Source organism: Cydia splendana, chromosome Z, assembly GCF_910591565.1.
Source record: "Cydia splendana chromosome Z, ilCydSple1.2, whole genome shotgun sequence".
NCBI lineage: Eukaryota > Metazoa > Arthropoda > Insecta > Lepidoptera > Tortricidae > Cydia > Cydia splendana.
In genome coordinates, this window is record NC_085987.1 from 41,183,388 (window position 1) to 41,196,329 (window position 12,942).

Consider the following 12,942-nt stretch of genomic DNA (forward strand, 5'->3'; position numbering starts at 1 on the left):
ATTTAAAACATTTCAAAGTAAGTTTTTGAAGTGAAAACTTCTTTAGCGGCGCTGGGCACTTTTTGAGGTGGGGAAAAAATGATAAACTCGAGACAGCGATCACGTGACCGTAACGTTTAGATGGCCACTCATTTAGATGGCATTTAAATCAATAGAGAAAAACTCAATGACATTACATGAAAAAGGTTCTAATCTTGTACTGGTTGAAATAAGAGGATCTCACAGTTACATTCTAACTTTATATCACTCAAATATAATTAAATAAAGCTACATCTTGATGAAATAGCTAATTTGAGTTTTATTCACCAGTACTAAAGTGAACTCTAGTACTGGTGAATAAAACTCAAAATATCATGATCACATATATTTAGATGCGAGGTCTGCAAGGTAACTTTACAATTTTTATTCGAATTTTAAACAATTAACGCTACAAATTAGAATTTCGAATTTTAAACAAGCTCACTGACCATCAGCAATTTCGGAACTAAAGTTATTCAATAGAAAGGAGGATGGGTCAAATTATACATAGTGCTGCAGACATGTTTGGACTAATAGTCATTGAGTTTTCACTTCTGTCGGCACTCCCGGAGTGCAACCCGTTGTTTTTTTTAGGTTACTTTGTTTTATGTAAATTTCGGTTGTAAAATTTTGCATAAAGTAATTATGGGAAGAAAGTTTTAAGTAAGTAAGTACCACATTAATTTAATTAAGTAATTTACAGTTGTAAAACTGTACGCGACTAAATCCAGGCATACTTTATATGGTATATCTTATTACTGAATGCACATATTTAAAAGCGATTATTTTATTTTAATAATATGTAATTATAGTATTATCTACTGAAAATACAACCATAATAGTTACAATAAATAAATGGTCTTCTGTGAGTTTTCGCTGAATATATTCCATCATACCTTTAATTTTGTATACAGCGTTTTTTAGGGTTCCGTACCTAAAGGGTAAAACGGGACCCTATTACTAAGACTCCGCTGTCCGTCCGTCCGTCCGTCCGTCCGTCCGTCTGTCCGTCCGTCCGTCCGTCCGTCCGTCTGTCACCAGGCTGTATCTCACGAACCGTGATAGCTAGACAGTTGAAATTTTCACAGATGATGTATTTCTGTTGCCGCTATAATAACAAATACTAAAAACAGAATAAAATAAAGATTTAAGTGGGGCTCCCATACAACAAACGTGATTTTTGACCGAAGTTAAGCAACGTCGGGCGGGGTCAGTACTTGGATGGGTGACCGTTTTTTTTTTGCCGTTTTTTTGCATTATGGTACGGAACCCTTCGTGCGCGAGTCCGACTCGCACTTGCCCGGTTTTTGTTGATAATCTTCATTCGCTTCATGCTCATTAGAATGTCATCTTACCAAAAATATATTTTTTCAACTCTTTTCTATTTGAGGTAGTCAGGCAGACTTAGACTCCAAGCACTGAAAGTCGTTTTTATATGGGAGGCATTTTTTGTCAAAAACTATCTCAATCTGAATACAATTAGAAAAGAACTATTGTGAAAATATAATGTAATAAATAAGGTATAATTTGGCTTGTATAATTAAAAATAATACAATTATTTAACAGGAGTATTTGGTAAAGACTGTCAGAAGACCGTATACAAAAAAATATAGGTACTGTTGAATATACAATGGTCTAAGCTAAGCCGTCTATTTATTTAAGTCACAGACAACCTAATGTTAAATTATGTTTGTAATTTTATCATGTAGTTTGATAACCACAAATTATTTAAAAAAAGTGCTGCTAGATAATGCACATTCATTTAAAAGATTTACGATATCTTGCATGCCCGGATTTTGTCGTGACGTTTTCATAGAACGTTATTCTGGAAAGAAGGTTATACATATTTAGGCATTTTAAAACAAATCTGTTTCGAGTTTAAGATGTTATTAGGTACGAGGTATTATGGGTAATTGGTTGTAGCGAACCTAACGAAAGCATTTAACCTACAATACGCTTCTAAATAAAAAAAATCTTCATTTTACCCGGATTTATTTGACAAACTTTTGTTTAAATCTACGATCACTTCAAAAACTGTTTTTATTTAAATTGCGGAAATTATTCTGATATTACATTAAACTTAAGTATTTTATTGGTATCTTGAAGTTAAATTATGTAAGTTACTCCACAAGTTTTGTAGTAAATATTATCGTCGGTGTGGAGGCATTATCAGTAAACAATATAGGTACCTAATTAATAAATAAGATTCTTCTTCAATCAAACAATGGCAAATTACCGCTGAGCTTCAAACTTAAATCGAAAATAGAGCAGTCATTACGAAGTCGATGCACAAACTTCATAATTATTATAAAACAACATTCATGTGTAACATGTGTAAAGCCGTTCCCATAAATACTCAAAGACACAGACTTACCCCTTTATTCATAAACGCGCTACAAACCTCAATTAGCTAAATTTGTCGTTATCTGTCCTTATGACTTATGTATTTGTAAGAAAGGGATAAAACATAAATTTACTAAATCAGGCCCGTAAAGTTTTATGAATAAGGGGGTTAGGCATTAAATAGCTGCCTCATAAAAGCCAAGACTACCTCACAAACATGTATATTCTGAATTCTGCCCCTGTTCACGGACCAGTGTCTGAGCTAGTCCAATCTCGAAGCATTTGTAGGTTTCCGCACTTAGAAGAGTAGTTGTTGATCCGACTCGAAAGCAAAAGTACCCAAGAAATAAAATACCCAACAGGAAAAAAGCATGAAACTTGTATGCATGTAGCTTATGTTGGTGTGAAAAAAAATAAAGGGGATACAACTTATTAAGTGGATCCTTCCCCCTCTACCCCACTTGTGTCCCATTTTGCATGTTATTTGAAAAGCTGTTTAAGTTACAACAAAACTGCCAATGAACAATAGTATTCATTAAATTTGCTCGTTCAAAGTGTGTTACTAGGAAATAGGAATTATAATTTTCAAATTATGCGAGGTGTAAATTTTGACGATCGATTTTGTTCTGCCTTATACAAGGCAGCATGGCCGCTTTAAGAAATACCAACCGACGGACATAGATGATAAAAGAGCATCAAAATATATGTTGCTAAATTCCTAATGGCTACTTTTTCTTTTCACATACCCTGCATTTCCCATTCCCGGTGGATTCAAATGTTAACTTATGTATGATCGACGCTGTACTTCCAAGGCATATATTATTTAAAAATCCGGCCAAGTGCGAGTCGGACACAATTTTAAAAATGTATTTTTAGATGTAAAACGTGAGTGAAATGTCTTTAAAAAAACCCGTAACGGTCGGATCAAAAACTAAGTAATTAAGTCCGACTCAAGTTTAACTGCACATTTCTAATAGGTTTTCTTGTAATCTATAGGTAAAGACCTATTTTGTGTATTTTAATCAAAATTTTAGACCCAGTAGTTTCGGAATAATTTTTGGTGGTAATTTTATGCCTATTTTCTTAAATTACTTCTAAACTATTTATCTTAGATATATAAAAAAAAAAATTTGAGATTCTCACAATGAGCTTTCATTTTATATATAACACGATATAGTTTGCAAAACTTTATTTTTTAATTGACTTATTTACCCCCCAAAAGTGCCCCCTATGTTTAAAATCATTTATTTACGTTACATGTCCGTCTTCGGGTCACAGACTTACATATGTGTACCAAATTTCAACTTAATTGGTTCAGTAGTTGCGGAGAAAATAGGCTGTGACAGACGGACAGCTAGACACACGAGTGATCCTATAATATAAGGGTTCCGTTTTTTTCCTTTTGAGGTACTGAACCCTAAAAATGAATGGAGAATATTTTTTCATTGAAAGCTTTGTCGTAACTTTAACCTTTTTTCTAGAAACAATGGATAACTGGATAATGGGACACAAAAGTAACGGAAAGGTGGGGGGGGGGGGGGGATCCACTTAACAATTTGCTTTCCTTTCTATTTTTTTGTTTCCCATGATGCCAAGTTTCATTTTACTTACCTTGTTCCTTTTGCTACAATAACAGTAGATTTACCAACGAGTCTCACATACAGTTATATTTAACAATAGCCTTTTAAAAGAATACGAAATTGCCAGCTTTATCGGATAAGCATATCACTTTAAGAGCTACATTTTCTCTGTCGCCTTCAAACCTATGTGCCCTTGGCAAAGAACATAAATACCAAAAAAATACCGTCGTATACTTGTTGGTAACCCCTTCGTCGGACTGGTTAGATGGTTAGATATTAGATTATTGCACTTACCTAAAAATACCAAGCCCATATTCATACTCAAAATGGCGTGGCTACCATATGGGTAATGTGCCGGCCGAATAATGCTAACTTGGCATAGGTATTAGAAGTAGGCAAACAATGTATTTTGTGTCTTCTACACATGTCACTTTATTGATATGTGGGTCTGATTCCATCATACAGGAAACGTTGGTGTTTTCAGATTGCACTTGTCGTAATATAATTCTGAATTAATAGGGGTTAATGCAGAAGTTGAAAGAAGGTAGAGTTCATTCAGTTGTTTAGTGACAATAGCAGAGTATTCATTCTAAGCGCGTTTCCACTCATGCCAAAATTAGATATACCTATCTTAACTAAACAGCGCTAGGCATACATTTCCTTACTCTTATATTTTCTATCGTAGATAACTCATCAGATTAATCATGTGTCTGTTGCAAACAAAAGGTGACGTCCGTTTGCCAATAGGACTACTGCCGCAAAAATTCAAAAATGGAAACGACAACCGGAAATATGGTAGATACCTTTTGCTTAAAAATTACACACTCTACCTACTACCTAAAACGTTATATCTAAGGGTAGGCAGTATCTTAACAAGAATATATCGTTGAACAAACATGAATACGCCTACAAAAATTAAGCAGCTAAAATGTTATCATATTATGTATATAGGCCAGTAATTATTTTTTCCAGGAATTAATTCCCAGCAAGCTGGAAATCGTCTTAATACCTTCATTTCGTTCTAAATTAGTGTAATCCCAGTTTGCTCCATTCCAGGAGTTATGAAAAAAATTTTGCTCTCTTTCAGTTTTTTGCTTGTATGTAGTTCAAAAACGATACGTCCGATGGAAAATTTGCTCTAATCATGATAAAAATTAATGAAACTGAGCCGAAAGGTACATTAATATGAATTCGTAGTCCAAGATTGTAAAAAATAGCCGCCACTTTAAATTTCTTTTTTTTTTTGATTTTTTTTTCACCAGTGTCTGATCCACAACAACCTTGCTGGTAGTACATTGTAATTGATGGTGGGTTCCTTCTACATCGAGTGGTTTTATCAATCCAACGTAAAATTTATCTCCCAAGGCCCCCTAAATTTATCCACACCTCCTGGGATGGAGCAAACTCAGATTATATGGATTTAGGACCCAATGAAGGATTCGAATTTAAATGAATTCCAGCTTGCTGGGAATTCATTCCTCAAAACGCCTTTTTTGGATCCAATTTGATTGGCCTATAATATTACATCAGCAGTTCTATTTTATCAAGTAATGAGGTTTTTCTGATTCAAACTGCACGATTTATTATGGAAAATACCCAAATGACCAGATGTGCATATTTTGAAGAGTTTCCTCGCTTTCTCCTCTAGAAAATACGGCAATCGGACTAACAAAAATCTCCCCAAGTATTCAAGAAATTGGGCAATTAGGATACATAATAAAGCTAAAAAATACTGTGAACGAATAATTTAGAGCGGTTAATACATTTAGTACAACTGCTAGCCAAGCTAAGCCAAAAATGAACTTATTGAAGATAAAGGTATTTTATTGTGTTTATAAAGGTGCTTAACTTAATTTACGAGTATTTAATTTGAATTGAATACTAATTTTGTAATTTTTCGGCTTGTAATTGTGGCTTGCGTATTCTTGGCTGCAATAAACATTGAATAATTGACAATGCCTCAACTATCGTACTACCTATATGTATTTACCATGTCAGGTTTCCCTAAAACACCCTCAGTTGTAAGTAATTGATTTGGTAGGTTAGTTTTAATTTAACCCTTTTGGGAGATTGTAAGATGTGGTACCTTAATACCAACGCGCAGGGTTATTTGGTATCCTCGGGGTCTATTTTGAACTCTGAAAACTCCATAAGCTTGAAGACCAAATATCTCTTACCATTGCATCAGGTGAACCAAATAAAGGATTCCCGCAAATCTTATGATTTTCAGTCTCAGATAGCACCTTAACTGTTACCATGAGTTTATCATAGCCAAAATCGCTAGCGACTGCGTCAACTCGCTCGCAGTGATGAGAGTTGTGACAAGATGACTTGGCACGAGTGCAAACGCTCGTAGTGGTTTAGATTTCAGGGGAGAGTATTTAGTAGATTTGTGAAGAGTTGTGTGAAATTGGTCAAGCGAAAATTTACAAACGAATTACTTATCTTTATAAAATATGTAAGAAAATCTTAAATTAGGGGCTCACGCTCGTTGGCGCAAGTGTCGAGCGAATACGCTTATTGTTTTTATGGGGACCTGGGGTAAAAAAAAAACGACACTAAAATATGGAAAAGCTGCATTGTTTCTCATTCAATAACTTTGAAATTTGCATGTATACCATAACATCATCACAAAAGTTCAAAAATCAATTAATTAATTTAACTTATTTATAAATTTTCACTCGACGCTTAATGTGTGTTTCTGTTTATGTGTAGGTAAGCTTTTTGTACCGTTATCCATCAAGTACCTATATTATAACTGCATGTATAAATAAAAGTGGTGTTCGTCCCTCTACTTCTCTTTTTTCCATGACAGTAATTATTTGTTGAATTTATTTTTCACATCACCTATTCGTATATGGACTTTTTCATCCCTACTCATCATAGTGGCGCTATTAATTAATGGCGTGTTTTAATTAAGTGAATTAATTAATCAGTGTAATATTTACAGGAAAATCGAAAACCATTAGGTATTTTAATAATATATTTTTTATTTTTACATTTTAGGTCTCCTTGCAACCATACTTGTCTATGCAACTTAAAAAGTTTATATATATAAAAAAAATTACAAATGTTCCACAAAATCATAATATGCGGTTCTGTATCGTGTATAATACAAATTTGTTAACTTAGGTTTAATCAAAAACTATACGTTATAGCAAAGACATATGTAACTTCGTATAAGATGAATAAAGTCTAAGGAAAAAACGTGCCTCAGAAATCAAGAAAAAGTCATTCTCGGATAGATGGCGCACACACCTTTAGCCTATGCTCGGCTAGATGGCGTGACGACACCGTTTCATATTTAACAATTTTAACACATAGATATCAGTGAATGAACATGGGTCAAAATGATATAAAAATAATAAAATCATTTATCAATATATATATATATTTTTTTGATAATTTTATACGTTTTCATTTTGAGTTTTAGTCGTGTGTCGATAGATAGCAGTAAATTTACTGTGACTACAAAATTTACTATGACAGGACCCCTCTATTCTATCTATTCTCTTTGGTTATATTAATGAATATAAGTTATAGGTATCAGTCTTCATAGTGTACTTTCGAAGCTTTTGGTTCAAAGGGTAAGAGCTAATTTGTTACCAGAAAAATCTACAAAAATAATTCACTTGATTTTCATTGCATCATTTTAGGTGTTTGCTGTTGTCTTAGAAAATATATAATGTGCCACAGTTCATAGGTAATATTAAAAACTTTACTTTTAAATTGTTAGTACCTATGTAAGCTGTAACGCTTCAATGATGTTTAGAAACTTAAAATATTTAATTTCCTCATAGGTGATGTGAAAAGCGTTATTTTCATGTAGCAAAATTATTTCCACCTTGGGCGTTAACACTTGAATCCGTCACAACGCTCAGGATTCTATGTTAGAATCCCTCGCTACTCACAGGATGCAATTGTAGAATCCTTAGCTTCGTTCAGGATTTAATGTACGTCCATGCCGTAAATATGTAATTTTGCTCCCTTGTTACACAATCTACTATTACATTAGAGTCATTAGACATATACGAAAATATAGAAATAGGAAACAAAAAATACCAACACTGACAATCGTATTTTCCAAATCTGTGAATACCATCAGCTTAATAACTGACCTATAAAAAATTATTAAGTACGAGTATACTAAATTTTTTATACCTCCGGTCTATATTTTGCCCGCGATTTCGTTCGTGTAAAATTGTGAAGTAGGCATATCGCTCCCGTACATTGCCAATGTCAACTGCTTGCAAACTTAGCATGGACGGAATTTAGAACTATGACGGTTGTTATTAAGACGGCAATATGCAATTCGTTTTAGCAAAGACATATGTAACTTCGTATAAGATGAATAAAGTCTAAGGAAAAAACGTGCCTCGGAAATCAAGAAGAAGTCATTCTCGGATAGATGGCGCACACACCTTTAGCCTATACTCGGCTAGATGGCGTGACGACACCGTTTCATATTTAACATTTTAACACATAGATATCAGTGAATGAACATGGGTCAAAATGATATAAAAATAATAAAATCATTTATCCATATATATATTGTTTTTTGATAATTTTATACGTTTTCATTTTGAGTTTTAGTCGTGTGTTGATAGATGGCAGTAAATTTACTGTGACTACAACATTTACTATGACAGGACCCCTCTATACTATCTATTCTCTTTGGTTTTAGGTAGTTACCTAAGCTGTAGACTACTTACTGTAGCTACTAAACTGCAGAACAAAGTTCTTACTTCGACACAGGGAATAAAAGTTAAATTAGCCATAAGTTTAGTTTTGAATAAAATTGTCTATTTACCATGGAAAACCAAATTTCAGAATGGGCACGTGTCCAGTAAGTAAAAAGAATCTACCTATACCCAATCATATTAATAATATAATATGATATTATATTTCTTACTCAAACGGTCACATAACTATTCTCTTGCGTTCGTTATTGAACCTGTATTTGAAATACATTAAGGGGAGAATTTTAAAAACGCTGTAATCTTGTTTCTTGTATTTTGGGAAAACACCTTTTTACAAAGTCTCTCACTTATTAAAAATAGTAGTTTCCGAAACTATTTGTTAACACAATATCTTTGTTTGAAGTTTCAAGTCTCTCAGTTAGAAAATAATCGTTCCCAATATAAACTTTCATCCTCTTTATAAACTCCTCAGAGATGAATTTCCGAAAACTGCTGTGCTCTGCTCCATCAACATCATGCACGAAGTCAGCGCTGTATACTTGAGTTTTATGACATAAATGGTACCAAAAAACTGTTTTAATATAAATTCCACATTTACGAGTATTATAATTATTCTTTTTTCATTAAGAACACTTACTAGTACTTTTGTATCTTTTTTCATTATGTAGCTATATATGTATCTAATAAGATAGACTGTAGGTACATTTCTTACGGCAATGTTTGTTTATGATTGCATATGTCGGCAACGGCATTCTCGGTGCTAGTTGTTTTAAACTTCATCTATGAAATGAGTGTAAAGTGAGGTTACATAATTATATTCACTTAACTAGTAAGTATTGAATCATTTGAAAATTTGTAGACTTTGTAAAGAAGTTTGATCAAACCACAAACATACAATGTCTGATAAAACTAATGACTAGAAACCTCGTCTAAAATCAGTAATTTGTCATTAGGTAGGTACAGGTACTGACTCACGTTTCTAAAGCATATAACAAACATTTATCTATAGTCGAAGTGCCATTAACTATTTCAATCAGAAATGTAAAGGACATTCTCAGACAAAAAAGCAACGCAAGCTATACTTTGCGTGATTTTGAATTCAGACAGTCTACTGTCCATTGGAAATAAGAGGGCCTCTTTGTTTTGTTACAGGTCAAGAAGTTGAACAAGTGCAGTTTATCAATTAGCAGGTGCCTGATGGATAACAGTCATCGGTAAGTAGGTGGTCTGATGTATTTGATTGTGAACACTTGATGAGGTGTCAGTGTCGTGTGCTGAACTCCTGATCCTAAAACATCTCAAAATGCGGGGTCACTCCTCATATGCGGGCATTCAAAGAGTCGTTTTTGCGTATGTAGAATAATGCGAAGTCTTAATTAATTTATAGCATTTATTGAACAGATTTCACATAAAGGTAACATACAAAAATTTAATTTATAAATATATTATTAAATATGGATAGGCACTAAAATATTAATTGATAAAAAATACTGCCACGCCTAATAACTTAATTACAATTAGGTGAAACATACAACACAATTTAATTTAAACAATATCGTGCACTTAAAACAAACTAAGTTAAAGATCACTGTAACGTTAAACTATAAAATCTCATTCAATTCGGATTTGTACTTGCAGAAAATATTAGGTCATCAACATCGGCAGTGTATGTCAAAACATAGAAACTGGCAAGGCAAGTAATGCGTGCGTACTTTTGATTGAGGGCGTCGCGCCTCATAGCGGCGGATTGCTTTGTTATGTTTCTTTGTGGAATAAGTTGACAGCGGCGCGAGGCGCGTGGCGGGACAACCACGAGTAACTTTGCGTTTCCGAACGAAACGGACGAACCCAACGCGATATGCCGACCCCGACGATCGGCCACTGTGACCCCCGCGACTCGCGGCCGCGGCGGCGGCGCCGCCGGCCACCCGACTGTATACGTAGCAACGCGGACACAGACAAAGTTAGTCGTAGCTGTTAGATACGCCGCAAATCACATCGCAGCTTGCGTGCAACTTTGTTAGGTGTGACATTTATTATTCGATTAAAGCCAAAATATAGACGAACTGGATACAAAAACGGTGATTCATGCTTAAGGATAAAGCTGAAGCAGGAACTTGCGTCTAATTGCAAATATTATGTTGCCATTTTTTAATATTTACAAAATATACGAAACATTATCACTTGTTTTACATATTAGAACGCAAGCTCCAGTTTTGTCGGCCACCCGATAAATTTTACATTAAAGTGGTAAACGTAAAAGATACAACACTGAGATCATCTTAGTATAGTTTTCACAGGTCAGATCCCAACACAAAAAGCATAAGATTATCTTTCCGATTCTTAATGTTAATAAGGCCAAATAAATCATTAATTATCAGCTCAGGCTTAAAATTATTATCAAAGAGTATTGGGTGAAAAATACATTTGGATATTGGACGGTTCGCCCAAAGACACGTTTTGGATATTACGTATTGATTCTAATATACAATTTGAACGACAATAGGTACATCATTTAGTAAACATCGTAGCGGTAAAAGCAAAACAAAACAGACGTAGAGTGTCTCGTGTTCGTGTTAATCACATGTTACGTGTGTCCATATTCATCGTCTTCCGGCGCCGCGCGGCTGCATCATCCTCGGCTCTGTCTGTCTCGTCGAAAGTCTACGGCTATTTACACAAAAAGCTAGAATGTACAGCATTGTTAGATGCGGAAATTCGCCCAAATAATACTACTGAGTTAAATCTTACAACTGCGTCCACTTGCAAATCAAGATTGTTAGCTTGCGCGCTGGTGAGGCGGTCCGCGCGGTTCGGCTGCCGCGGCCCGCGACGGCGTTGCGGGCGTCAAAACTAGGGCTTCCAATACCGGGATCCCGGGATCCCGAAATACCGGGATCCCGTCTATTTATACGCATTTTTCAATACCGGTATTTTTTAATGCAATACCGGGATCCCGGTATTTTAAAAAACAAGGAAAATGGGCCGATTATAACGTTTAAAATCCATTAAAATGATTAATTCGGCTGTATCGAGAAGATTACTTGCCCATTTAATTAAAGAAGATCATTTAATTGAAACAAAATCTGTGCGTATGCGTTAGATAAATATTTGGTGATGTTCAGGATATGATATTAATATAATTCGTTCTTAAAATTATATTAAAAAGTAGTAAGAAATGAGCAAGGAATTGTAGTATGGCAAACGAATTTTTGGTGGCGAATTTGAATATAGTTGGCTGGTTTATTAGGTTGAAGGTTGAACTAAAAATGTGACTGGTGCAGTCAACAGATAAAATGATTGCCACCCTGGAGGGTGAAATTATAATTATTGCAGTTGGCAATTATTGTTTAATATCCTAAACTAAGGACATACATATAAGTATCTGCTGAAACAAGAGTTCAAGTAGCGTCCATCATTATATATTATATACTATGAGTATGTATGAAATATGTAGTAGTATATTAATTATTTGATATTCTAGTATTTTTATTTGTGTATTCTATAATATATGTAGTTTATCAGAATTATTAGTTGTTCAGTTGTTTTCCATCGTTCTAATAAATTCCTCTGTTCTCCTTGCACCATTTTTACATGTCTCTGTTTGACCCGATGGTTGACTGGTAGAGAATGCCATTAGGCATTAAGTCCGCCATTTGTACATTATTTCTATGTTCTGTGCAATTAAGTTTAAATAAATAAATAATATCTGGTGTTACAGTGAGCCTTTTTTTAATAAAACTCAAAAAATTTAAGCGATTCATAGTCAATACCGGGATCCCGGGATCCCGGTATTGATGAAGATAGTTTCGGTATTAATACCGGTATTGAAAGGAGTCCGGTATTTGGAAGCCCTAGTCAAAACCTGCTGCCTCGCGGGCCGGGCGTGGTCTGTTCGCGTCGTATGTTGTCATGGCACCACGACTGCGATCGCGGGGTCGTCTAAGCGCGCGAAAGTTATTGCGGTAACCGCTACGATTGTGTAAAGCGATTCATGGATTCATGGTACTAACGCTTGTCAACTTTAAAAGATACCTACAATAGTAGTTTTCACCCGATCTCATTGTGGTATAGAGTTGGAACAAAGAAACACTACATTAATGGATTAAAAGTGCGCGACGCGAGCTCGCTGCCTGTATCTATGTCTTACTTTTGACGACTAGTTTTGCCGAGGTCTCGACCTGGCCTGCGGAGGTGATCGCCCGGCAAGTAAAGATTCCGGTGTCCTCCTCGTACGTGTTTCCGATGAGCAGCACAGCGTTGTTGCCCTCGTGGATCATCTGGAAATATAGAGAAAAACA

The 12,942-nt window shown here is 34.9% G+C and overlaps 2 protein-coding genes across 11 annotated transcripts in view; one reads left to right on the top strand and one right to left on the bottom strand.

The window, feature by feature from the left end:
* Positions 1-12,942, top strand: part of LOC134804104 (uncharacterized) — a 450,088-nt gene that overhangs the window by 246,976 nt on the left and 190,170 nt on the right. The window lies entirely within an intron of this gene.
* The window catches only part of LOC134804031 (titin), a 151,530-nt gene that overhangs the window by 93,371 nt on the left and 45,217 nt on the right, over positions 1-12,942 (bottom strand). For all 10 annotated transcript variants that reach the window (XM_063776886.1, XM_063776890.1, XM_063776887.1 and 7 more), the window contains exon 21: positions 12,792-12,921. In XM_063776886.1, the coding sequence (XP_063632956.1) occupies positions 12,792-12,921 (130 nt within the window). The remainder of the gene's footprint in view (positions 1-12,791; positions 12,922-12,942) is intronic.